General features: G+C 54.1%; 1 protein-coding gene across 2 annotated transcripts in view; it reads right to left on the bottom strand.

Moving 5' to 3' along the window:
- The window catches only part of ZBTB47 (zinc finger and BTB domain containing 47), a 103680-nt gene extending 78172 nt beyond the window's left edge, over positions 1-25508 (bottom strand). Inside the window, exon 1 of one of the 2 annotated variants that reach the window (XM_074985197.1) lies at positions 25487-25508. Coding sequence is in view for 1 of the 2 variants with exons in the window: in XM_074985196.1 (XP_074841297.1) it covers positions 25282-25284 (3 nt within the window). In the remaining variant the exon portion in view is untranslated. Of the gene's footprint in view, positions 1-25281; positions 25390-25486 lie in introns of those variants that run through there. The other variant, XM_074985196.1, reaches the window with a different exon arrangement.
- Between the last annotated feature and the right edge of the window lie 2238 nt (positions 25509-27746).

Genomic DNA, 27746 nt, shown 5'->3' with positions numbered 1-27746 from the left:
TGTCGAATTTGAATATGAACTCTAACTCACAAACCTCTTGCTCTAATCTGTTGTTAAATTCTTTTTGTTCCAGGACACAAATTCTCAGGTCTTTAACAGAATGGCCCACACCACTGATATGTTCACTTATCAGTTATCTCAGACAGAACAATTAACACCCGCCCCCAACCTCTCACCGCCTTCCTTCAATCCTATTTGATTTGTCAGTTTTTATTGCAATTTTTCTTTGGACCTCTATACTTATAAATGTCAGCCTGTATTGGAAATGAAATTAATCTGATGAAGTGTGTTTGTCCCATGAAAGCTCATCACCGAATAAATCATTTTGTTAGTCTTTAAAGTGCTACATTTCTGCTTTTTTTCCCAGGGAATTAGACTCAGCCTCCACAGGGCAGCATTGTTGTGGGCTGATAAGGCGCTGCTGTACTGTGCATCAGAACTAGCTGCATTTAGTCGCTACTGGGAAAGTTACAGGGCCTGTCACCTCCGCCCATCCAGGCAGTCTCAGCCTCCCAGCTCAAAGCCACATAATCAGTGCGAGCGAGTAAACAGGCTTGACACAAACCAGGCTGCTTGGCACAGCAGAGCACAAGGCCCGTGCGGAGGAATTTCAGGGGAGGAGGGTGGGCCTTTTTGTAAAGGTGGATGGCAATTTTTTCCACTCTAAAGTACTCCAAAACAGTCATGCAAGAAGTGTGCTTCAGCGAGGTTAATGAAAAGTTGGAGTGGAAACAGTGGTTGGTCAAATGATTTTGCTATAACCTATTAAACATTTCTACAGTACTAAGGGTTTTATGGAAATTGCCTTCTGGGCTTTTGCTGTAATATTGCGAGGGAAAAACAATATTCCAAAAGAGTCCAGTCTTTGTCTTCAGCGTTCTTCAGTCTAGACTATATAGAGGCTAGTAGCACCCACGTTTCTGCTCACAGCTCTACCCCCTTGCACCAGCCCTCTCTATGCACAGCAAGGGGGTCTCACAGCTACCCCTTCATACCTCTCCCTTTCCTCTTGCTAGCGGCCTAGGGCATGCTGGGAAACGTAGTCCCTTTCATCTCCAGGGCCAGTTCTCTAGGCAGGGAGCTGGCTAAGGAACTACAGCTCCCAGGGTGCCTTGGGTTCCCCCATCATACCCTGCAGGCTCTCCCCTGCACAGCACAGAAGGGAGAGAAACCCGACACAATGTGAGTGAGTTCGCACCCTTCGCACCTCCCTGCATATGCGCTTGGCATGTGGGGACAAGGCACATTTTGCAAGCCTGCCTGTGTTTTTGCACTTGTGCAATGCCAGATGCACAGATCCCATTTGCACACTGACTAGAGGCGGCAGGAGCACACACACAGCGCATTCAGTGCCAGGTATCAGCACCACCACTGGCGCAAACCACCTGGAGGACACCCCTCTCCTCACATCAGCTCTCCAGGAACCGGTAAAGTGGTGCGGTTCTGGGAATACGCCAAGCTCTTCCGCGGGTACAGATCAGGACCCCAAAGTAAGTTGTCACCCCCTGCGAACAGGGTCACCAGGGTTGGCTTAGGCTTGCTGTGGCCTGGGGCAGCAGCCTGAGCCCCAATACCCACAAAAGTAACGAAAGCCCGAGGGCCTCAGCCCTAGGTGGCAGGAATCAGGTTATAGGCCACCTGCTGGGGGGCTGAAGCACTTCAGCTCCCCTGCCCAGGGGCTCAGGATTTGCCCCACACACCCAGGGCAGGGAGCTCGGGCAGGCTTAGGCTTTTGTCCCTCCCCCCACCTGAGGTAGCGACCAATGCTTTCTGTAAGCCGAGCGCTTGTGCAGTGACCCAGGAGAGATTCAGGTGCTGCCCAGCTGATCGGCAGAGCACCAGGACTAACCACAGCCGGCAGCGTGGGCTTCTCTTGGTGGTGCACATCCACATATGCCTTGGGGCACATAACACAGCTTATTCCACCCAGGGATGGAGAATATTGCCACGAACGCTGGTTGTGAAGTAATTTAGTTGTCAGATGGGGGCCGCGGGGCAATGAATCCAAGAACCCCTGATCCAGACACTCCCCTGGTCTTACAACTGGCTCCAGAAAAAAGCGCCGGCGAAGTCAGCGCACACTAACATTGCAGACGGACGACGGCTGCTCCGCGGACGACCCATGGGGAGATCAGTGCAAGCTCTGCCTTCCGACTGATTTGGTGAGTACGGACAGGGTGAAAGCGAGAAAGCTGCGAAGGCTCAGCATGGTTGCATGGCGACACTTGGGGATTTCCCAGCTGGTTTTAGACGTCGTTCTCAGGGAGGCGCAGCGTGGGGGTTCGCCAGACAAACCAGCCCCCTGCCAGGGGGTGGGGTGAGGGTCTGGAACACCTGAGGGCCACTGCGTGGGAAGGGGGTTCACCCCTTGTGGCTGCTGAGTCCCAAGGCTGAAGGAGTCCGGGAACATCCCATCAGGGCCAAGAAAGGCACCTGGCCTCCAGTAAGCTCTTGCAGAGCAACCAGCTGCAGGGCAGGTGCTCTGGGGAAGAAGAGACCACCTGGCCGGAGGATGCAGGTTCTCACCTGCCAGACCTGGAGAGGGGAAGCGGAGGAGCTGGCTGCTGGGGTGTGGCCCTGATAAGTCTGTTCTCCAACCTCACAAGGGTTTGGGCTGAGGGACCCTCCCACCAGCCCCAGCACCTCACCATGCTCAGCAAGCGCCCAGAGGAGGGTCGCACATCATGCACCCCTCACAGCCGGTGCCCCACCTCCCGGTGTGTCCTATCTCATCCTTCTGCCCTAGGCCTCCGCCCAGCTGGCTTATTCCCCGCACAGAAGCTAGCCGGGTCCCCCTTCTCCTGCCCACTCAGCTGGGAGGTGTCTCCGGGGTTTCCAAGCCAGGAGAAGCTTCCCCACCCTCTTTGGACAGGGACCCGGGGCAGGCCCTGAGAAGAGAGTTCTTCCTGGGCCACCCACTCACCCTCCTCCCAGCCTGCGCAGAGAGCTCCCCCGCCAAGCACTCTGCACCGTGCGGCCCCGGGACACACAAGAGCTGCCAGCCAGCAGAGACGGACAGCCTGGCTGCAGTCCAAAGCAAGGGGGCCTCGCTGGGGGCTGGGAGAAGGGGAGCCAGAGCAGCTGATCCAACCAGGGAATGGTTCAAGCCCAGCTGCGGTGGGGCTGGTTTATCCAAGCCAGCGTGCTCCTCCATCGAGCTGCACCCAGCTGGGGGTGAAGGCTTTTAGAGGCAGGAACGTTATCCCTGCACTCCCCCCACGAGCACCTGCAGCAGCACCGAGATCTTGCGGCACCATGAGCTGCACAGGGTTAACCAAGGTCGGTTGCTTTTTTTTTTTAAGCCCCGTTCCCTTGCCAGCTCTTGTGTGTATCTTTCTCCTTTTATTCTGCACCGACAGCCCCAGGACTGCCAAGCCACAATGACGCTTTGTTGTGGTCGGAGCCAGAGGAACAATCTGGGGTGGCAGGGACGGCTGTTAGCGCCAACTTTTCTGCTCCAGGCAAGCCAGAGCTCAGAGACTTGATCAAGTCCCCTTCCCAACACCGGGCAGGCAAGTCTGTGGAATGCTCCGACCCCGGCTATTCCTCTCATGGGGGAGAAGACCGTTCGGCACTGGGGGCCGGTCCTGCAGGGAGCCCATTGCATAGTTCTTTGTATCCCACAGCACCAAGAGCCCTGATCTTGGCTGGGAGCCCCTTATGCTAGGCTCTGAACAGACACAGAGTGAAAAGATGTTCCCTGCCCTGAAGAGCTTACAGTACTCGAGTCCGTGCTTGGCACCGGAAGTGGCTTCATACCGTAAACAGGTGCTAGCGGATTCGTTTCTTTATATTAGGTTCTTTTCTGCCATCCCAGGAACATACGGAAAGTAACAGAGGTGGAAAAAAATACCCAGAAAGTGACTTGAGCGGAAGTGCAGCTGCTTTCGCTTCCGGGTACTTGAGCACAATAAAGATCGGGTGTGTGCATGTGTGCTTTTACTCAAGTAGTTTTCGGGCTGGGGGCGTGGGGCGCAGTGACTTGTACTTAAGTATATTCTCCCTCTCCCCCACTGCCCAAAGCAGCTGCACGTCTATTCAAGTAACGTTTTGGGTACTTCTCCCACCTCTGGCAAGTGGGTGCTCTCAGCCCTGAAACCATACCGCCGAGAGACTTTGGGTCTCAATACTTAGGCTAAGGCTGGAACTTTCTGACTCAGGCGTGTGAAAAGACACACCCCACACAGTGCAGGGAAGCGCCAATGTAAACGCGCCCCAGCGCTGTCAGCAACTCCCCTCCCGGGGAGCGTTTACGCAGAGCGCTGGGAGATCGCTCTGCCTGTGCTCCTGCCACGGCTGCACTTTCAGTTTAAAGTGCTGCAGCTGTGTCTTAAACTGAAGATGAAGCTGTAGCCGCCACCAGCAGGCCAGCCGCGCCCTACCCAAATAAACCTCCTCCCTACGCCCAGAATTTCCCAGCCTTCCCCCCCACCCCCACCCCCGTTCTGGGCGGACAGAGCACGCCCAGTTTGGCTTCCCCATGCTCCATCGGTGCAGCCTCTTGGAGAGGCCAAAGACCCACTGAGCCAGGGAGTCCGATCTGGCTCAGCCACAGACGCGCCCCATCCAGGGCAGTGCTGACACACAATGGGGCAGTGGACAGATGCCGCGTTGTCTGTGCTGTACTTGTCCTGTGGAGAGATTTCAGTCCCAGCGCCGTCAGCCCTGCCGCCTCTCCCCCTGCTAGGGCAGTGTGGTGTGAAAGGTGTTAGACGCAGTCGTGTGGGTCGCAGGGTGTAACCCTTTTGTGGCTGCAGCCAACCCAGAGAGGCGTGAGAAACCCACCACACCACACCCATTACACTAACTGCCAGACACGTTTCTGTCCTCTGGATAATTATGAGGCCTGTGCAGCTCCCCAGTGGGGAAACACTCCCAGGGATACCAGTCTCAAGAGGGTCAAGTATCGGAGGGGTAGCCGTGTTAGTCTGAATCTGTAACAGCAACGAAGGTCCTGTGGCACCTTATAGACTAACAGAAAAGTTTTGAGCATGAGCTTTCGTGAGCACAGACTCACTTCATCAGATGCTGGTCTTGGAAATCTGCAGGGCCAGGTATAAATAAGCCAGAGCAAGGGTGGGGATAACAAGGTTAGCTCAGTCAGCAAGGGTCAGGCTTACTACCAGCAGTTGATCTGGAGGCGTGAACACCAAGGGAGGGGAAGCTGCTTCTGTATTTAGCCAGCCATTCGCAGTCTTTGTTTAAGCCTGAGCTGAGGGCGTCGAATTTGCAGATGAATTGTAGCTCAGAAATTTCTCTTTGGAGTCTGGTCCTGAAATTTCTTTGCTGTAGGATAGCTACTTTGAAGTCTGCTACTGTGTGGCCTGGGAGACTGAAGTGCTCTCCTACGTGTTTTTGTATATTGCCATTTCTGATATCTGATTTGTGTGCGTTTATTCTTTTACGTAGAGACTGTCCAGTTTGTCCGATGTATATAGCAGAGGGGCATTGCTGGCACACGATGGCATAAATTATATCGGTATATGTGCAGCTGAATGAACCCACGACGGTGTGGCTGATCTGGTTAGGTCCTGTAATGGTGTTGCTGGTGTAGATATGCAGGCAGAGCTGGCAACGAGGTTTGTTGCATGGATGGGTCCCTGAGTTAGAGTGACTGTGGTGCAGTGTATAGTTGCTGGTTAGGATTTGCTTCAGGTTGGCAGGTTGTCTGTGGGCAAGGACTGGTCTGCCTCCCAAGGCCTGTGAAAGTGGGGGATCATTGTCCAGGATGGGTTGTAAGTCCCTGGCTCAACAGATGTGTGCCATGAAGCCTCTTACTGCAGGACAAGCCCAAGAGAGAAACCAGCAGAACACCACTAGCCATCACCTACAGTCCTCAGCTAAAACCTCTACAGCGCATCATTACCTCCTAAATAAAACGGTGAGTGTGTAAGGTGCCACAGGACTGCTTGGTTTTGCCAGAGATACCAGGGTGGAGTAGCATTATATGTTGAAAGTTCCACAGCTGCTGAGGCCAGCAGGCAATGCTCCCTCTAATTTTTCCCATCCATGGGGCAGAATAAATTTTGTGATGTGCACCGAGGCATGTGAGGATGTGCACCACCAATAGACACATATGCTGGCAGCTGCAGGCGCTCTGCTCACCAGGTGGGCAGCAGCCAGATCTCTCATGGACGGCTGCCTGAGCTCTCAGCTTACAGGGAACGCTGCTGGTTTGTCTGGGTCAGTAGTTCTAGGCTCCTTTTATGAGTTCCCAGCAATTCCTCCCCGCTTCAGGTCTGACTGTCCTAGCCCCTCCCAGCACAGGGCTGAGCTGCGTTCCTCCCATGGGACCTGTGGCTGCTAATCACATCGTGTCCTGTAAGGAGGGCGCAGCCGTGGTGTTAGCAACCGAGGCCCAGGCCAACATGCTGCCGAGTCCAGGTTCTGCGTGCTGCCCAGGGACGAGGAGGGGGGTGTTGTAACAGTGTGTGTGGCACACAGGATGCTGGGAGAGGTGAGGGGTGTTTAAACTCTGCCCCCAAAGGTGCTGCGGATCAGTGGGCCCCCCGTAGGAAGGGACTGGCATGCACAAGCCCAGCTCTACTCATCCCTGGCATCAGAGCTCCCAGGCCCAGAACATCCAAACCTCACCACAAACCGGATCCTGCCATTTCCATTCCCTCCCTGCCTTGGACAGTTCTAAGACACAGGAAGCTGGCAAGCCAGCCACAAGTATCCAGCTACGTATGTTATTCAGAACACGCCAACCCAGGGCTGCCAGACCAGCTGATGTTCTGCAGGCTGAATGGGATTCCCTCAACTCCCCGGAGGCAGAGACAGGTCTCTAGTCCAGCAATCTGATCCTCTGTTTCCCCATCTGTAAATGAGCTCAGGACTTCCAGCCTCCTTATCCTTCAGATCTGTCTTGAGTGGTCAGCTGCTTGGGGAGCCTTCATGTCCTGGGTTTGTACAGCACCGAGCACATTGGGGTCCAGGAATTGTTCCCTCTAATATTTTTTCACCCATGAGTGGAATAAATTTTGTTATATGCACTGAGATGTGCAGATGTGCATCCCCAATATAAACCTATTTCGCCAGCTGTGGGTGCTCGGCTAATTACTGGACAGCATTTGACTCTCCCCTGGGCGGCCGTCCAAGCGCTTAGCTCAGAGGCCCAGGTGGGGGCTCCTAAGTACCGCTAGAGTATTAAAAAACAAAGGACGGTCATTGGCCCTGTGTGTGTGCAGCACCTGGCACAATGGGGGCCTTGAGGCACTGCTGGGACACGAACATCATTCGCTCTTCCACAGACTCGTCTCGGAGCTCCTCGCGTTTTCCAGTGTAATCGGTCAAGATGACCACACAAGTCTCCCCTTGCTAGCAAGATGCCAGGGGGTGGGGGCGCTCGGCTAGGTTACCTGGAGCTAGAAGTACTAGGAGGGGGTAAGACGGGGTGAAAGTAACTGCCAGGACTCACTGGCACGCCAGGGTCCTGGAAGTGGGGGTGCTCTGCACCCTCAGAACAGGTGGGTCCAGGAGACCAGGTTCCCCCCACCAGCCCGCCGCCTCCCCCTGCTCCCATACATGGGACATTGTAAGGGAGGTGGCCAGTGCAGACAGAGCCCAAAGGATGCAGTGATCCCTCCTGTTCCACCCACTCTGCTCCCTTTCCCCACGAGAACGCCCTTCGCTTTGCTGTGTCGGTGGCCCGGATCCTGCCCTGCCCTCGCAGAGGACCATGCGTGGGTGCTTGGCCTTCCACAGCTCCTAGCAGACTGAGAAACACCAGGTTCAGCAGCGGAGGGAGACCTGTGTGGGGAAACCAGGACAAAACCCAACACTAACTTCCCGTGCCTGGGCTGTGGGCCAGCTCCCACTCACCAGCCGTCCCTGATGGAAGGCGGGCCAAGGCCGGTGGACGAGAGGCGGCTGCAGCTCAGCTCCTCCCTCCTGGCACAGGCTGTGCTGGAAAGCGATGGGGTGGGAAGGGTGGAGGGGCCAAGGCAGGGAGCCTCCAAAAGTCGCAGGGGGGTTAGAACAACCCCACTCCTCACCCCCCTCCCACTGCAGAGGCAGTCGCAGCGCACACAGAGCTGGAGGAACAGGGCAAAACAGCCACTCTGAAATTTTACAGACCCTGGGCACCCCAGCAGAGTAGGGCCCATCCCATGCTCCTGTAACAAGGGCTCAGGCAGCAGCTCGCTGAGGTGACGTCCATGCCCAGGCCTCACTGCCGCCCTCAGCCCATCCCCTGATACACAGGGTGCTGCCCAATTCACAGCCATGCAGAAGGCATCATGGACCGAGAGACCTGGGGCCCTCCCAGGAACTCTGGCCTCGCGAGGGCTGTTACCCAGCACTATGCAGATTTCATGGGGCAGGCTGGTGCTTCTCAAATGGGGGGTTCTGACCAAGCTGCGGGGGGGGGAGCGGTCACAAGGTTATTTTAGGTATTGCCACCATTTCTTTTGCACCGCCTCCAGGACTGGGCTTCGGGAGACAGGCAGTTGTAACGCTGGCCGGGCGCCCAGCTCTGAAGGCAGCGCCCTGCCAGCAGCAGTGCAGATATCCAAGTGGTAATGTCACACCCAGGTCACCCTTTCTTCTGTCCTGCTGTTTTCAGAGCTGCTGACTAAGGATCCGTCTCTGCAGGCGGCAGCACAATGGGGAGCAATAGCATACCAGGCCATCCTTATATTTGGGCAGCTGCTGGCAGTAGCTCTGCCATCAGAGCTGGGTTCCTGGCCAGCAGCCGCAGCTCTCCAGCTGCCCAGTTCTGAAGGCAGTGCTGCTGCCAGCAAAAGTTAGCAACATCCTCCCCACCCCCCCCATGCAATTATCTTGCAACCCCCACACAGCTCCTTTTTGGGCCTGGGGGTGCCTACAACTGTAACACCATGAAACGTCACATTTAAAAGTCTGCAATAATGAAACTTACCATTTTAAATATCCCACGACCGTGAAATTGACCAAAATGGCCTGTGAATGTGGAAGGGCCCCGCCTATAAACCAACCCCAAGCCGATCAGCTGCTAGTGAGCAAGCTCTGCAGGACAGGAAGGTGCCCAGCTGAGGCCCCTGGAGACTTGCTGTCTCTCTAGGGACATTAACTAGAGCTGTGCTCTCCTTGCTCCAAGAAAGCAAAGATCGCCCAGAGCAAGTCTGCTTTCATTAGACATGTGACCCACAGGCTGGCTTCAAGCAACAGGAGCCAGGGCTTGCAGCAAAGCAATGCTCCTGTCCCCAGAGCTGTATGGCATCAGCCCAGGAATCAGCTGGGAACTCGGAGCGCCAGGCTGAATTTCACTGCGAGATCTGTGACATTATCCTGAATTCACAGTCAGGGGCAGTAGACGGGGAGCTAGAGGCTGCAAACCCCTATGCAGCGAAACCCAAAGCCCAGCCTGGCAAACTCCTGTTCTACCCAGGATCTTCTTATTTGTAACAGGCATTAACAATGGAAAGACCAAAGACCAAGACAATGAGGATTAACCAGCCCAACAAACAACACCATCACACTGCGAGGAGGGGATGACCTGAAAGATATGGAGCAGTTCACCTACTTGGGGAGAATTCTGGGCAGAGACAGGGGACCAGACAAGGATATCAGTGCTAGGATAGGGAAAGCAACAGCTGCATCCAAGACTCTTTGTCCCATAGGGAGTTCACAAATAATATCTGTGAAGATGAAACTGCAGCTCTTCAACACAAATGTGAAGCGTGTGATCTTGTATGGATGTGAAACATGGTGTAATAAAAAGCCTTCAAATCACAAGCTACAGACATTCATAAACAGATGCCTGAGGTACGTGCTTCGCATCAAATGGCAAAACTTGGTCACAAATGAGGAGCTTTGCACCAGAGCAGGACAAGAACCACCTGACATTCCAATCAAGAGAAGGAAGTGGGGATGGCGAGGCCACGCTCTCAGAAAACCATCATCCAGCATAGTCTGCCAAGCTCTCCCATGGAACCCGCAAGGAAAACGCAAAATAGGAAGACCTCGGACAACGTGGAGAAGATCTACTGAGCCTGAAAGTCAACAACTGGGCTACTCCTGGAGCTAGTCAAAGTTTTGTCCCAAGACAGAGTGAAATGGAGGAGGCTCGTAGATGACCTGTGCTCCACAGTAGACCCCTGAGTTACGTGAGGGTTCCGTTCCGTGCACCCTCGCGTAACCCGGATTTTGCATAAGTGGGGGGCTGGCTTTTTTCCCGGTGGAAAACATGTTCTGCAGCTGGGGAAGCAGCAGAAAGGTAAGTCCTGGGGTGGGGGAGGCAGTTAGGGAAGGTTAAGCCTGGCAGTGGGTTGGGGCTGTGGGAAGGGCTAAGCCTAGGGTGGGTTAGGGCTGCAGGAGGGCGAGGGGGGAGTTGAGCCAGAGCTGTGCACAGGGGTGTTGAGCTGGAGCCCTGCTCGGGGGGTGAGCCGGGCTGTGGGGGGCTTGAATCGGAGCCATGCGTGGTGGATTTGAATCAGAGCAGGTGGGGGGGTTGAACTGGGGCAGAAGGTGGGTTGAGCCAGAGCCACGCATGAGGGGTGGTGAGCTGAAGCCAGAGTCAGGCATAGGAGTCGGGGGGTGAGCTGGAGCCCCACGCGGGTGGTGAGCCGGCAGGGGGGTTGAACCGGGGCCAGGAAGTTTGAGCGGGAGTTGCGCCTGAGGGGTGGTGAGCTAGAGGCAGAGGCGGAGGTGGGGGGGTGAGCAGGAGCTATGCGCGGTTGGTGAGCTGAGCTAAGGGTGGGGCTGAGCCGGGGCCATGTGGTGCAGGGGGTGTTGAGCCAGGGCAGCAGGGGGTGAGTTAAGCACAACTGGAAATGGCGCATTTCCAGGCCGTACAGTAGGAACTGGGGTCAGCCGCGTAAGAGCAAGCTCTTACTCTGGGTTCGCGCTCTCTGAGACCTTATTGTACAAGGGTTCAAGTCCCGCCCCCAGGAATCCCCGTTGAGGAGCAGGGCCCCCTTCTGGCAGGTGCTGTACAGACAAGCCATAGACACAACAGTCCCCACCCCAGCGTGCTCACCAGAGAGGGCTCAGGCAGGACGCGACAGGGGGACAAGACAGGCAAGAGGGGCTGAGGCAGACTAGCAGGGGAGCTAATGAAACAAAGTCCCAGCTCACCGCTCGCCTTCCAATCCCCAAACAGATGCAATTCGTAGGTATCACAGCCCAGGAAGGGTTTGAAAGGAGGATAAGCCAGTGGCTTTTACACACTTACGGTTGTTTCCACTGCGCCCACCGCTGAGGAATTCAATGTGTTCCTGGAAGGCACCTAAGCAGCATCAGCCCCCTTGTGTAATCCACAAGGTCCTCAGCCAACGATCCACATGGCTTTCATCTCACACTGGACGAATTCTACCTCCTTCATTTCACCATCAGGAGGTTGTGACGGACGCATCGCGTGCTCACTCTGCGGCGTTATTAAGCCCAGATGCGCCCGAGAGTGAGGCCAGAGGCAGCCTGCAAAGTCTCCGTCACCAAGGCCAAACCAAGTCAGTCCCGCTAATGGGGCACCAGCAGCAGATAAGCGCTGTCTAAGCTACTGCACCGCTGGCAGGCAGAGGAGGCTCCTGGGCCCTCTGCCCAGAGCTGGAGAGGGCTCCAGATTATTACAGGGACTTAAATGCTGCCTCCAACTCACACGGCAGCCTGCGGAGGACAAGGGAACGGCACTGATAGGCTGGGTTGGAGCCAAAGCCATGCAGGGCAGCTCAGCAGCTGGCTTCTTCCCTCCCTAGGCCACAGACGACAGTCCACCCTCAAGCTGCCCAAGCTGTGACAGTCCCCCCCGCCAGTGCCCATTAGGCCCCCAAGTAGCCTCTGAGGCAGCAGCACCCAAAAGTGGACGGCAAAGCATCAAAGCAATCGAAGGAGAAGAAGGGCCATACTGGGCCAGACCAAGGGCTGCTGGCCCCAGGGCTCCGCCTTCCGACAGGCGCCAGTGCCAGCCGCTTCCGGGCCGATGACCAGAGCAGGGCAATTCCCAAGTGATGCAGCCAGCGGAGGAACGGCCCTGAAAGCAGGGAGCACAGCTGCTGCCCAGCCCCTCCCCCGTGGCCCCCTCATACCCTCCAATTTCCCACCCTTGCACTGCTCATTCAAGGCTCGTCCCTGTACCGCCCTCCTCATCTCTCTCTCTCTCTCTCTCACACACACACACACACACACACACACAGAGCCCCACCTCTCCTCTCCCCCAAGGACCTACTCGCTCCTCATGGTCATAAAACGTGACTGGCCCATGGTGTCCGTCCCTCCCTCATGCCGGCACCCCTGGATCCATCCCCTGCCATCCAGTCCCAGCTTCTGACAGCCAAAGGCTGGAGGACACGGCGCACCGGACTGCATCCCTGCCCATCCTGGCTGGGAGCCTCTGCTGGACCTCTGTCCCCTGAATTTATCTAGTTCTTTTAAACCCCCTCATAACTGAGGCCTTCTGAACCCCCCGTGCGGAGGAGTCCCACCGGAGCCTGTGCGTACAGCTTTGGCTTTATGTTTGTTTTCAGCCCGCTGCCTGTGAATGTCGACGGACATCCCTGGCTCTTGTGCTCTGTGAAGTGGCAAATAGCACTTCACTAGCCACTTTCTCCACACCGGTAGGACGGGGATAGGCCTCCGTCAGGTCTCCCGAGTTGTCTCTTTTCTAGGCAGAGCCATCCTCGTCTTTTTACCCTCTCCTCATCAGGAGCCACAGGGCGTACTGAGCAACTCTGTTTGTTGTGTGCCGATGGTCCATAGCAACGAACGGCTCCCTTGCTTCAGTGCAGACCAAACCCTCTCGTATGCTCACAGTTACCCCAGTACGGCTCACGGTGAGCTGGCCTAAGCCATACCTGTATAACTTGTCTGCACTAGAGGGTCTGGACAGTACAGCTGAGTCAGGAAGTCCCCTGCCCCCTGAACATAGCTATGCAGATAACACTTAGCTCAGTCTACACTAGAGGGTTTTGTCAGCAAAACATGTTTTGTACGTAGATGCTCCGTGAGTTTTGTCGACAGCCCGTCGACAAAACTCGGCACTTCTGCCGACAGCGTCCTGCCTCTCGGCGATGAGGAATAACGCCTTTGTGTCGACAAAACGGCAACGTAGATGCGCCGGGGAGCTCGGTCGACAGACAGGGCTCCCGGTTCATGTACTAGGTCAGGAGTGTCCAACAGGTGGCCCATGGGCCAGAATCCAGCCTGGGGGGGCTGGCTGCCATGGTGGGCCCAGCTGCTGCGGAGTCCTGGTGCCTGGGGCATGGAGCCACCACCAGCCCCAGGGGCAAAGCCCTGGCTGGGGCGCTGGACTGGTACAGTGGTTTCAGGCTGCGAGGGGGGTTAAGCCTGGGGGTGGGCAGGGGACAATTTGGGGCTACAGGGGGTTTTAAGGCTGGGGGCTGGGGCAGTTTGGGGCTGGGGGTGGGGGAGGGCGGTTTGGGGCTGAGGGTTCAAGCTGGGGGAGAGTGTGGTTTGGGGCTATTTTGCGTTTAGCCCTTGGAACACATACGAAATTACCACCTGGCCCCCAATGAAAAGAAGTTGGACACCCCTGTCCTAGGCGAACAGCACTGCCCCCTGCTGGGTGGGGTGAGGACCATGTGTATGTAACACTGTCCCCTGCCGGGGAGAATCATCCACATGCATGTATGGGTGTGCACGTTTACACTGCAAAGAAAAGCCTGCGGGGCTGAGCCGGGTTCCCTCCGATTTTTGTTATCCATGGACAGAATACATTTTATTGCATGTACTGAGGAATGTGCGGAGGTGTACCACCGGTAGAAACACAGGCTGCTGGCCAAGCGCTCAGCTGCCAGGGAACCTGGGGCTGAGTCTCAGAGTTCATGTCATTGAACCTGTCCTCTCAGAGCTTGGGCCGTGGGGTTGACGGTAGAAGTGTAAACAACTGGACTAGGGCTGGAGCCTGAAAACTCATGGGAGAGGGACAGTCTTGAGGTCTGTGCCTCGCCAAACAGCCAGGCCTGGCCCTTCCCCTGCTCAACACCCCCTCTGCCCCCCAGCCCCCAGCCAGCCCCTCCTGCTCCTTGGCCCCGACCACACCCCCTGTCTCCACTGCAACCTGTAACCTCTGCAGCCCCAGCCGGAGTCGGCTGCTCTCGGCCCTGAGCCTTGACAGCACGACTTGTCCTTGGCATGCAGATGTACCTTGTGCATGTGTGATGCACTGGCCCTTGCAGAGGGAAACCAGAGCCATGTGCAGGGGGAGAAGAGTTCATAAGCGGATCACCTGCCAGCAGGGAAATGGCTCTTTTGCCCTGAGGCCGGGGACTAGAGAAGAACCCACACAGCTTTTCACCCTTCAGATGACGCAGCTTTCACCTGCAGAGCAGCTGTACGCAGAGAAGGCTGACGAGAGGGTAACGCCAGCACTCCTGTTCCCTGCATCCCCTGTGTTACTACAGGTCTGTCTAGGTTAGGACAAGGGGTGAGGTGAGGATCAGCTGCCACTGAACTGTTACCCACAGCCTTGAGACTCTAACCCAAGCCAAAATAGGTTTCACTCCGGTTGGCTCTGCAGAACCCTCACACAGCTGCTAGAGGGCAAAGAGCTGCAGAACAGACAGCGGCAATGCCACCAGTCACTTTCCAGCTGCAGCATGGTTCAGACTGGGGATAACAGGGCTAAACAGGCCCAGCCGGGAGACCAAAGTTCTTCCTCAGTTATCAGCTTTGGCAGGATCTAAGCTTCCACTTAAAACCAGCTGGACTATTCCAGTAGCAAACAGAGCTTGCCAAAGTTCACTGATACCTACTAGCCTACAGACTAAGATGACCAGCTAGGGGGTTTGTAGATACCTTGTCTGACACCTTCACTTCCAGAGCAGCAGGCCTTCCAGCATACAGGAATTAAGTGACTGGGTCTTGCCATGACCCCAAGTCAGCGATTGCTTTAGCAACCACAGAAGGGTGAGGTTCTCCAAGAGCACCCAACTGACTTAGGCACATAGGCCTATTGAAAGTCAATGTGGTTTGTGCATCTAACTCATTTGGGAACTTCTGAAAACTTTACCAAAGTTCTGTGCCTTAAATATTAGACACACATGAGATTTTCTATGGCATTTTTATCAAGAGGGACTTATGGCCAGAGCTGGCTAGGAAACACCTAAGAACACAAAACATTCCGCCGAAAGAAGACAGAAAAATATATTATAGATTTGATCTGAGAACCTGACGATTCCGTTTTTCTGGCCACCCCCGATCAACAAGCAGGAAAGGGGATTTGTTGAAAATATATGCTGAGCATCACTGGTATTTCGAATCATATATCGAAACCCCAAGGTTGCGTCTCCCCTGCAAGTGAAAGGGTGAGTGCAGCATGGGAAGAGTGCACACCAGTGCTAGCTTTAGTCTAACGAGCAGAGTCAGGCACATAGTGTAGACACGGAGGACGGAACTTGGTGTGGGCTGGTGCCTAGAGTACAAACTCTCCTGGGCTGCAGTTCTGCGTGCTAGCTTAATCAAAGCCTACTTGTGCTCCACTGCGATGGTCACTGGCAGTAGGGACACCAAGCTGGATAAATGCTGAGTTCTGAGGATGTGCCTAGACTAGGCTTGCTGAAAGCTACCTAAGGCAGGAAGGGGCCTCCTGGCTCAGTCCAGTCCCCAGCTATCATAAGAACAGCTACATTGGCTTCAGCCCCATAGCCCCCCATCCCCAGCATGCAATCTTCCGACAATGGCCATTCCCAGCTGCTTTGGTGGGAACAAACTCTGAGGGATCCCTGCCCTCCTGTCCTCTCCCAGCCTCTAGCAGTCAGAAGCTAGTGATGCTGGGGCAGGGAGCTACCACCCTGTTGGCTAACAGCCATTGATGGACCTATCCCCCATGTACTTACCTCATACATTATAATTTTGGCCATCACAACAGCCTGTGGCAATGAGTTCCACAGGTTGACAGGCAGCAGATCCTGTAAAATGGGTCCAGCTCTTTCTTAAAACCTGTTAGGTTTCTTATCCCCACTGCTCCCACAAGGAGGCTGTTCACAGAAGCTCACTCGTCCGATGGCAGGAAACCTTCTGGCGACCGCCAGCCACAGAGGTCTCCTCACCCATTTATTTGTTCCTGTGTTCTGTCCCTTAGCTCACTCAGCTCATCTCACTCCCTGCGAGTCCCCAACCCCACATATTTAGACAACACAATGTTATCCCCTGTAACACACTTTCATCTTGTAATTCTCTCTGGGGAACCGCATGAGGGGCTCCAGTTTTCATCTCAGGCACGGGCTAGTTGGGGTCTGAGGTCTGAAAAAAAGAAACACCAGCCCTGCTAGCTGTTAGTCCAAGTCGCTGCAGTAGCTTATGCTGGACTGGAGGCCCGGGACAGGAAGTAAAGTAGAGAACCGAGGCTGTGGTAGGACTGATGCTCACTGTCTTCTTGCTGATGGCAAGGAACCACCAGTGAACCGGAAAAAGGGGCCAGTTCTGGAAGTAGAGTAGCTCAGCTGTATGGGACGGGGGTTTCCAGCTAAGCAGGGATGAGCCTGTGTGGTACAAGAAGGAGACGTGAAGTAGGAAGAGGCAAGGGTGAGGCAATGTAGAAGGATCAAATGATCCAGGTCAAAGTGTATTGTAATAATGCCTACAAAAGCGCCAAGCAAGACTGGGGCTCCACAGTGCTAGAAGCTGTACAGACATGGAATAAGAGGAAGTCCTGACCTATGAAGAACTTACTACCAGGACAGGCAAAGAGAAGGTGTAAGATGCCTGAAGTCACAGGGCCACTGCTGGACTAGAACATGGCTCTTCTGACTTGCCACCAGCTGCCCTTTCCATGACTCAACCTTGCAGCTATTCATGGGGCTGCAGGAGCAAGGGAGAGAGAATTCCTGGCTCACCCCCACCAGAAACGAAGCTTAACAACTGCTGCAGCCAACGAGTTATACAAGACTTGTCAATCTGGGATCGGAGAACCTTCGCAAGACAAAGATGTTTCTCTAAGGCACACGCCTCTCCTTCGCGCTCACTCCCAGGGTACGGACACACAGTTGTTGGTCGGTTCTAAATTGCTGCTTCTCACCACTACCACTGAGAACGATCTGTATTACCCTGTCCTTTCACAGCAAATACATTTACGCCATGGGCTGAAAGGAAGTGCTAGATAAGTTCATGGAGGACAGGCCCATCGAGGGTTATTAGCAAAATGATGTGTGTCCCCCACACCTCTGTTTGTCAGAAGCCGGGAATAGGTGACAGGCAATGGATCACTTGATGATTCCCTGTCCTGTTCATTCCCTCTGGGGCACCTGACATTGGAAATGGTCGGCAGACAGGATGCTGGGCTTGATGGTCCGGTGCGGTTGCATGTTTTTAGTTTGTCTCCAAGGTTTGGACAAACCTCATTTGGGCTCCGATTAGGGTTCGAAGCCAGTTAATGCCAAGACCTGTTATCTGGGGCTCAAATATATTATTTTGGAGCCACAAAATTGCTCCTGTGGTGAAAGGCCAAGCTTGGAATTGCCCAGACTCACCTCAGCAGCAAAGTCTGTTAGGTAAAAGTAACTCCCCTGCCGTTTCCACAAGGCCTTTTGTCTCCTCTGGAACGTTCTGTCCCAGAACAAGAGTGTCGCAGCCTCTGATACCATTTATCATCATTTTAATCTCACCTTGGCTACTGCTTGTAAGAGGACTGACTCACCAGTTTGCTAGGAGAGGCCGCAGTATTCATTTCATATTGAATACGTCTGTATGTGGGGACTGCAGCTGCCCTTGGAGAAGAATGGAGTTAATACCTGAGATATATTTTCCACCTCTATCTTCTGGGATCCAAAAACCAGCCCCAAGTTATGTAAATCAGATTTCCCTTCACTTTGAAGAGGCATTTGGAAGATGAGCCAGGCCCTGCTCCCGCGCCCGTCAGTCAAAGGATTAGCAATTTACGAGGGCACATAAAAAAATCAAGTCGCTAATTTTTTATTGCCACTGTCCAGTGAATTCAGCAACTTTGCAAGAGAGGCTTTAATCAGCTGGGTTCTTAATCCTCACTCCCCAGAAAAGGACAGACAGTCCCATGGAGCTGGAAGAGAATCTGGCAAAGCCTCTTCCTAGCCACGTCTACAAGTGCACGCTACTTCGAAGTAGCGGCACTAACTTTGAAATAGCGCCCGTCACGGCTACACGTGTTGGGCGCTATTTCGATGTTAACATTGACATTAAGCGGCGAGATGTCGAAGCCGCTAACCCCATGAGGGGATAGGAATAGCGCCCTACATTGACGTTCAACGTCGAAGTAGGGACCGTGTAGTCGTTGCGCGTCCTGCAACATCGAAATTGCGAGGTCCTCCATGGCGGCCATCAGCTGAGGGGTTGAGAGACGCTCTGTCTCCAGCCCCTGCAGGGCTCTATGGTCACCGTGTGCAGCAGCCCTTAGCCCAGGGCTTCTGGCTGCTCCTGCGGCAGCTGGGGATCCATGCTGCATGCACAGGGTCTGCAACCAGTTGTTGGCTCTGCGGATCTTGTGTTGTTTAGTGCAACTGTGTCTGGGAGGGGCCCTTTAAGGGAGCGGCTTGCTGTTGAGTCCACCCTGTGACCCTGTCTGCAGCTGTGCCTGGCACCCTTATTTCGATGTGTGCTACTGTGGCGTGTAGACGTTCCCTCGCAGCGCCTACTTCAATGTGGTGCTGCGCAACGTCGATGAACGTTGACGTTGCCAGCCCTGGAGGACATGTAGACATTATTCATCAAAATAGCCTATTTCGACATCACTACATCGAAATAAGCTATTTCGATGCAGCGTTCACGTGTAGACGTAGCCCCTGACTGCAATTAGCTACTCTGCACACCTGGGGGAAAGGATTTGCCACAGTGCTTCATTCCCCCAACCCCGACCTCCTGTAAGCACCTGCCAAACAGCAGCACTGCCAAGCAGCCCTTTCCCCAGCTCAAGGCTCAGTAGCCTGTCTCGATTCCAGCCACTGTAGCTGTAAGCCATCTGCTGCTCACCCCTGTGGGTATCCCTCAGAGTTGGTTCTGTGCTGTGTGTCCTACAGGCCCCATGCATAATAAATGGTGCTGCTTTCTAGGTGTGATGTGCTTCCATGTTGAAACATAAAATAACCTTCTGAGCCCTTGTGTGAGGTGGCTTAGGTGGCTGTGATGGCGGGGGGGGAGGGACAGACATGGCAGGGTTCAGGGGGCCAGGCTGAGGCCACAGGTGGGCATAGAGGCCAGAGCAGAGCCAGGGCCTTGGACAACAGCAGGGGTAGGCAGCCTGAGCCAAGAGTGGATCTGGGTGACGCTCCCTCCCTCAGCCATCCCCCTCAGGCATTTCTTCAGCTTGAGGACTTCTGGCTTAGCTGGAGGTCCACGAACATGCCATTGACTTCAGCGGCATTACGCACGTGCTGAGGACTAAGCACGTGTTGAAGAGTCTTGCTGATGAAGGCACACCTCAAGGTGTTAACAGCAGGATTTGCCACAGGAGTCCCTGACTCGCCATGCCCCCTGTGCAGACCACACGCCGGTCACTTGTGCTACAAATGAGTATTACGCTTAAGTCCAGTGAGTGGTTCCCAGTTATGTTGATGAGCCCTTTTCTTTCCAAAGGGTGTGCAAAGAGAGAGAGTCTGGCCCCAGCCCTATGATCAGGACCCAACCCTGTTCCCAAGAAAACCAAGGGCAAAACTCTTTCTGCTTCCAACAGTGCAAATGCCAGGCCTCCAAGCTGCTGGCTTGGCCCATCTTTCTCTCACCACCAGCACTCACGTGCACCAGGGGTCCTGCTCACTTTTCCCTTTAGCAGGAAAAATTTTGTCTGCACCACCCTAGAAACACAGGCTGTGGGCGCATCTGAATCTCTCGAGCGGCTGCCCAAGCGTTCCGCTTATGGGAACACTGGAAGGGATCACCCTGTCCAGGGCTCACAGCTCCACAGCTGGAGCTAACTGGGTATCAGAGGAAGTTGGACCACCACTGAAGCTGTTCAGGGAGAAGAGGGGGAAAGGGACAAGACAATGCTACAGATAAAGGAAGAGATGGGAGAAATAACAGAAAATACCTGTTTACCCCGTCTCCCCGCACACACACAGTATTTCAGCTCTAAACATCAAAAAGAGTCAATATTTTGTCATAGGCAAGGACAGATGCAGATCAGGTTCTAAAAGCCACAACATCATACTCGTCCTTCGACTTCACTCGTGGCATCAGAGGGACCACTCAAAGGTGGGTTACAGCATGTGCCCAGCCATATAACTTGTAACTTGCCATATCAGTAAAAGAGATAGAAGAGGGTTTCCCCATTTACTCTTGGCGTACAAGGCAAAAAAAAAAAAGTTTATGCATAAAGAGAACAGCTAAGTGATGCACCTTCCCCCTACGCCCTTCTGAGCCGAACCCTTGAAACAGAACAACTCCAAACAGCGATTAGTTTTATTGTCTAGTGAGATGCAGTGGATCACGTACACACGTTCGGAAAGCATTTCCCGATGTTCGAAGAACGGCAGATGTTTGGACATAGTCAGTTCATAAGCAAAAAGATTTCTCCTTATTTCCCATATGTGTCTATTCTGTACATTAATTCTATATCTTAAAAATAACTGATAGTTCGTGTATTTGCAAGCAATATTCTCCCCACTTCTCCAAGGCACTGGAAATTTCAAAAGACAAGAGCACCACATTATTTCTGTCAGCCACATGGTACGGCTTTCCTCTGTGCAGGAGAATGGAAATACTGGGCTGTTTAACTTTTATTATTCCAAACATTTGCCTTACAACAATCAAATATGGGATAAATGTCTTGCAGAGAGAACAAAGATAAGGTGCATTTCTAAGGAAGCAAGTGATTGTACAAGTCTGCCAGTTTATCTCTTGACAGCACAACCAAGAAAAACTTGTTGCCACTGCGCTTACTCAAAACCAGACCCCAAAGGGCTCGATCAACCGCAATAACAGGAATGTTAGCAGTTGAACTATTTTGCTGCAGAAAGTTTTATTTCAGGCTCAGAAACATACACTAGAAGATAAAGATTTGAAAAGTATATTCCTGCTCACTAAAAAAAATATATATATATAAAATTGGAAACATGTATCTCCTAGAACTGGAAGGGGCCTCTGAAGGTCATCTAGTCCAGTTCCCTTCCCTCTAGGCAGGACCAAGCACCCTCTGTGAGCCCCAATCCCTAAGTGGCCTCCACAAGGATTGAGCTCACAACCCTGGCTTTAGCAGGCCACTACTGAAACCACTAAGCTATCCTCCCCCCCAAGAAGCATCTCTGCCATTACTCCCTCCTAAATCTAATTGCCCCAGGTCCCCCACAAGGATTGAACTCACAGTCCTAGGCTTAGTAGGCCAGTACTCAAAGCACGGAGCTGTCCCTCACCCCCAAACAGCTTTCCTATGTTACCTGACAATGTTGAGAGTAAAAACAGACTTTTTTAAAAAATAAAATCTAGTTTATTTTTCACCATTTGCTAATTTCAGGCAGTGAAACATAACCGGTCTGCTCAAAATCTGAAGAAGTGGGTCTTACCCATCCAAACTCATTACCTCATAAAGAAATGTATGAGTTTTTAAGGTGCTACAGGCCTGCTTGTTTTTGTGAAACTACAGACTAACCCGGTCCCCCCTCTGAGTCATCCGGTGAGCTTCACTTCCCAGTTCTTAATCTCTCAGCTGGATCCTTGGTGTCTGGCTGTCAAACACTCAGGGGGAATACCTGAATCCCAACCAATCCTGTGATTTGTTCCCTGTGGCGGGGCCCAACGCCCACGAAGACCCCCATTCAAGCCAAGACTGCAGCATGGAGGTCCAAACCTGTTTCTCTCCTTTCAATGCATTAAAAAATAAAACATTATTCAGATTTGTTTTGTGAAAGTTCACCAGCTCAGTCCTTTGAGACAAAAGCACCTGGGAATGTCCCTCTAAATACTGATCACTGTCTACAGTCCAGGTTGAACCTCTCTCATCCAGCACCCTTGGGCCGGATGAGAGAAGTTGCCAGACCACGGGAGGTCAATATTGTCCAGCAGCATTAGCAACACTTCGCTGCTTTGGGCCCTTAAAGACATTGAGGGGTAAATGCTGAAGGACAGCACAGAACACTGAGAGCCAGGACGGGTGGCTGTGAACAAACTTTATGGGACCACGGGAAACTTGGCCACACCCATGAGAAATAGACATCCAGCCAACTAAAATCATGCCAGATTACGGATGTTGCCGGACGAGAGTGCCAGACTAGACAGGCTCAACCTGTAGCTGACTATGCCACTCCTGCCCTCCAACACCACTGGCAATTTTTGTAAGCAAGGAATGAGGCCCTCCACTTAGGCTTGGGCATCCTGGACCTACCCCGCGTCCATTCCGCAGGGATAGGCTAAACACGGCCTGCAGGCCTGCCAAATTTCTGGATCGGGTCCACCCTGCTGGCAGGCTTTCTGCTTGGGCGGGGAGAGGATCTCACGTGCCATCTACACCCCCAACAGGCGTGGCAAGTATTGTGCTAAAGGTGGAAGCAGTGCACAAAGCCCCTCTTCTGCCCTGGCGGCCCATAACTTGGAGAGGCACAGGGCCCCAGCAGCCGGCTGCTCTGAGTCGCCTGGGGCTGCAGCAGGCAGGGAGCCTGCCTGAGGGTCCTGCTGGGCTGCTGGCTGGGAGCTGTCTATGGTAAACGCCTCCAGGCCAGAATCTGCATCTGGCTCCCCACCTCCTCCCGCACTCCAGCTCCCCGCCCCAGGTCACCACCCAACCCTCTGCATCCCTCCACCACATGTCCCAGCTCCCTCCCAGACCCTGCACCCCTTCCACACCCATCATCCAAGCCAGAATCCTCTCCCACACCCATACCCTCCTCCTCAGTCCCCTGGTGCACCCCAATCCCCTGCCCCCAGTCACCACACACCTGCACCTCTCCACTAGGTAAGACTCCTGCACCCACAGCTGCTGGACCCTGCACCCCAATCCCCTACCCAGAGCACAACCTTTCCTTTGCCCAAACTGCATTTCGGACCCCACAACCTCTCCTGGACCCCAACACCCTACCCTGAGGTCCCTTCTGCACCCAGTCTCCATGCCAGACCCGCACAGCTCTCCATAGAACAATGGGGCCCTTGACCACTCTCCCAAATCTGGGAGTGGCCCCCAACAAAAATTATTGCCCACCCCAGTCTATGCAGACTGCCACCTCTTCAGACCAGCAGCCCATTCTCAGCTGGTTGCCACGTGCTAACAACAGATGGACTCTTTAACCCACCAACTTCAAGAGGCCACCACCAGCCACACAGACCCCATGTGCACCACACATCAGGCCAGGAGCCCTTCTTTGGGCCAGGGGGCTGCAGCACACCTTCAGCAGAAGGCTTGTTAAGGGGAGAACTAGACACATGCCAATAATCCTTCACACACACCAGATCAATGCCACCCCAATATGCCCCAGTTATTATTCTCAAACCTAGCCCTTGATTGTCATTTCCTAAAAGCCACTCAAATTGCTGGCTGTGTTATTATGGGCATGGTGCCATCCCTCCGGCAATAGCAGAATAGTACACTTTTTACGAAAAGGGAGGGGAAAAACGGAGCCAGAGAGTGTTGTCTGGTTCGATCTGTGGAGGCCGGTCCTCTTTCACAGCAGATTTCCAGGAGAATACATGGCTGAGTCCTCTTTATAGAAGGGAATCTGAGGTCTGTTTACATGTCTCAGTACTTAGAGTTTAAGGCCTGCTTTCTGCAAGGATAAATACCCAGCTGAAAACATCTGCACCTCAAGTATGTTACCACTATAGGGACAGCACTTAGAGAGCTCCCAAGCCCTGACCTCCCAGGAGGTTGCAGCTCAGATTGGGACCAAATCTGCCTTGCCAGCAACCCCAAACAGAACGGCCCAGCCTCAGTGTGGGCAGCTACCAACAGGGATCCACACAGTGCCACTCGTGTGAGAAATTCCTGGGCACAGTCACATATCTCCATGACTTGATTCCAGGCCCACTGACACCCTGGGGCTCTGGCCTGCTTCCCAGGGGCTAAGCCTGTCTTGCCCCAGTGTGAAGTCAGAATGAAGCCCTTCATCAGCCATTATGGAATATCGTATTACACACGATCAGTCCCATCAACCTGCAAAATCAGACGCTAATGGAAAGTAAAATGCACGGCTCGGCGCTGGGGTGCACGTAAACCTGAGATCAACTCCCTATCTTCTATCCTGGCCAAAGTGTTCACGCACCTCTTCCCACCCTGCTCAGGACAACCAGCCTGCGGCAATCAAAGCTTTACCAATCCAAACACCTGCACCATACACTGAGAGAAAAGAACTTTCTCAGCACTTGGGACTTAGACAGAAAAATGCAAAACACCTAGGAAGGGGTAGCGGGAGGGGGGAAGTTACCTGAATGAGGGATGGGGACACAGGGAGAACTCCTGATGAATTAATTCTCTCTCAGCGTTAAGCACAAGGGCAGGGGGGAGGAGAAATCATCTTGGACATTTTCCACATTCCAGAGAACAAGCTCTGCACCCTCAGGTAAGAGTCCCCTTTGTAAAGTCACCCCTCAACCAGCCACAGTCACTCTCAGCAGCCACCTCCAGGGATGTCTAAAACACCCTGCCAGCGTTATGGTTTTACTGCTCAAATTCTTGCCCTGGAGTACCAGGGCGGAAACCTGACCCTTTCCCCACTCGCTCACCCCCAGCAACTCCCTACACACACCCCGTTTCTCCTTATCAGGGGAGGGGGAAAACCCCAGCACAAACTTGCGCCTTTTTACCAACCTGGGGAAGGCAAATTAAAATCAGAACCCGGCCCAAGTCTGGGAACCCCATACGCCTGCCTTTCTCATGCAAGAGCCTAAAGGGAGGATGTCATTATTTTTACAGCATCCACCTACAAGCAACATCCTCGCTGCTGCATGGAGTTGGGGTAGGGGGGACGAAAGCAGGACATAAAAATCAGCTTGTAATTAAAATGCTTGGATTGTGACCTAATCCTTTGCAAAGGCATCAGCCTGCTAGGAAGGAATTTAACTCTTTGCATGCAAAAAGACAGCTATTGTTGCTCCAGCCTTCCCACTTGCAAAATGCAGAGAGGCGTCTCCCCTGGCATCGGTTTTTAACCCCCCCCCACCGCCCTCGAAATGAGCACTGGCTCCCCTCGGACCCTGCCTCTTTCTAGCTGCATATACCTGTCTTGCCCCTCACACAATCTGAGGATGCAGCATGCGCATAAAACCAACCATGCACCTCCTGTTAGCTTCCCTGCCCCCCCTCCCCGCCCCAGTCCCATCCCCATCCTCCCCCTCCCCCCCCCCCAACGTGGTTGCAATTATTTAGGCAACTTTCAGGGGCTTTAGCCAACTCTGCAAAGCCCTGGGAGAAATCCGCCCGGAGGAAGACCCAGAGAAAGGAAAGGTTTGCAGCTCTACCATTTTGATGCAAGGGTCTCAGCTCAAAGGAGTCCTGATCCTCCTCTGCTGGCAGGGGATTTGTGCTCTCCATGAAAATGCTGGGTGGGATGGTTTCCTCTGTCCCCCCTGCTGCTCAGCTGCAGCACCCCCCGCCCCCCCACGGCTGTGCTGTCTGCCCCGCTGGTGTGTTCTGTGCTGCTCTCACATCCCCCTGCTCCTTCACCTCAGCCTCAGCCTCAGCCTCAGCCTGCCATCGCCATGTTAGCCCTTTAGGAAGAGGGAGGAATGCAGAGCAAAGAGGCTGCTGCTGCCGCGGCTGCTGCCAGAGCCCTGGGGCTGCTGATTGGAGCCGCCGCATCAGATGGGGCTGTGTCTGGGCCTTTAAAGGGACAGGGCACTTATTCTGTTGGCTCTCACCTCCCCCCGCCCGGCACCGCTGGCTTTCCCCGGTGCCTCTCACAGCTCCGGCAAGCGCACGTCCCCCGAGCCGCCCGCCCTGCACACGCCGACCCAACGCGCAGCCGTTCCGACGCGGCTGTCTGCGGGCAAAGCGCTACGGGCGCAGCTCACGCGCAGACACGCCTGGCTCAGGTACCCGCGAACACGGCTCACACCTGACACAGGTACCCTTAGGCACAGCTCACACACACGCACCTGACACAGGTACCCGGGAACACGGCTCCCATGTGCACAAACCTGACACAGGTACCCGCGAACATGGCTCACACGTGCACGCACCTGACACAGGTACCCGCGAACACGGCTCACACCTGACATAGGTACCCTTATAGGCACAGCTCACACACACACCTGACACTGGTACCCGTGAACATGGCTCACACGTGCACACACCTGACACAGGTACCCTTATAGGCACAGCTCACACACACACCTGACACTGGTACCTGTGAACATAGCTCACATGCACACACCTGACATAGGTACCCGTATAGGCACAGCTCACACACACACAGCTGACACAGGTACCATTATAGACACAGCTCGCATGTGCGCGCACACACACACACCCCACCCAGCCACACACACACACACACCTGACATAGGTACCCTTATAGACACAGCTCACACACATACACCTAACACTGATATCTGTGAACACAGCTCACATGTGCACACACACACAAACACACCTAACACAGGTACCCTTATGGACACAGCTCACACATACACCTGACACTGGTCTCATTGTGAACACAGCTCACACACACATCTGGCACTGATATCCCTATGAACACAGCTCACACACACATCTGGCACTGATATCCCTATGAACACAGCTCACACACACACACACACACCCCTGGCACTGATATCCCTATGAACACAGCTCACACACACACACACACACACACACACACACATCTGATACTGGTAGCCTGTGAACACAGCTCACATATGCACACACACCCTGACACAGGTACACCTATGGACACATCTCACACAAACCATTTGCATCTGACACCGGTACCCCTATGAACACAGCTCACGCACACACCTGACACACGTACCCGACGACTACAGCTTTCACACAAATCTGACACTGATATCATTGTGAACACAGCTCTCTCTCTCTCTCGCTCTCTCTCTCTCTCTCTCACACACACACACACACACACACACACACACCTGACATAGGCACCCCAGTGAACACAGCTCACATACAAGCACACACACACCTGACGTAGGTACACAGCTCACATAAACACACTCATACACCCCCCTCCCCTGACACAGGTACCCCTATGAACACACCTCATACACATACATCTGGCACTGATGCCACTGTGACCACAGTTCACACACCCCCACTCATACACACACCCCTCAGCACAGGTTCCCTTATAGACACAGCTCACACACACACATGCACACCCTCTGACACAGGTACCCCTGTGGACACAGTCCACAGGCATCGGACATGGGTAAGCCTATGGCCACAATGGGCACACATGCCAGGACCATGCTTATGAATTCTGGTGCCCTACACAGCCTGGGCGCCTGCACTTCCTTCCCCGCCAGGGAGCAGGGCAGCAGCTCGGCTGGTGTTCAGTGGGGGACTGGGGCCATGGGTGCTGGTAGGTGGAGCAGGGTGCCAGGGGCTGGGGGCCACCAGAACAGGAGTCAGTCAGATGGTGAGTGGGAGGTTCTGAGGGGTTGAGCTGCTGGTGCCAGGAGGCGGAGATGGGCCCGGGGGATCAGGCCTGTGGGGGCAACAGGCAGAGCTGCGGCCAGAGAGCTGAGGGGTTGGGCCATGAGGAAGAGCGGGGGCCAGAGGGCTGAGGAGCTGCCAGGATGGGGAGGTGGAGCAGGGGCTGGGGGTGAGGGCTGGGGACTTTATGAGCCAGCACTGCCCTCAGCTTGTGCTAAGCATGCACAGCACAGGGCCCTACATTTCATGGGGCCCTAGACAGCTGCCTAGTCTCTGCCTACGGACGGCCCTGAGACATGCACAAGCATCTGAC

This window comes from Carettochelys insculpta, chromosome 2 (assembly GCF_033958435.1).
Source record: "Carettochelys insculpta isolate YL-2023 chromosome 2, ASM3395843v1, whole genome shotgun sequence".
Taxonomy (NCBI): Eukaryota; Metazoa; Chordata; order Testudines; family Carettochelyidae; genus Carettochelys; species Carettochelys insculpta.
Note: the sequence above shows the minus strand (reverse complement) of the source record. Positions and strands in the feature narration are given on the sequence as shown.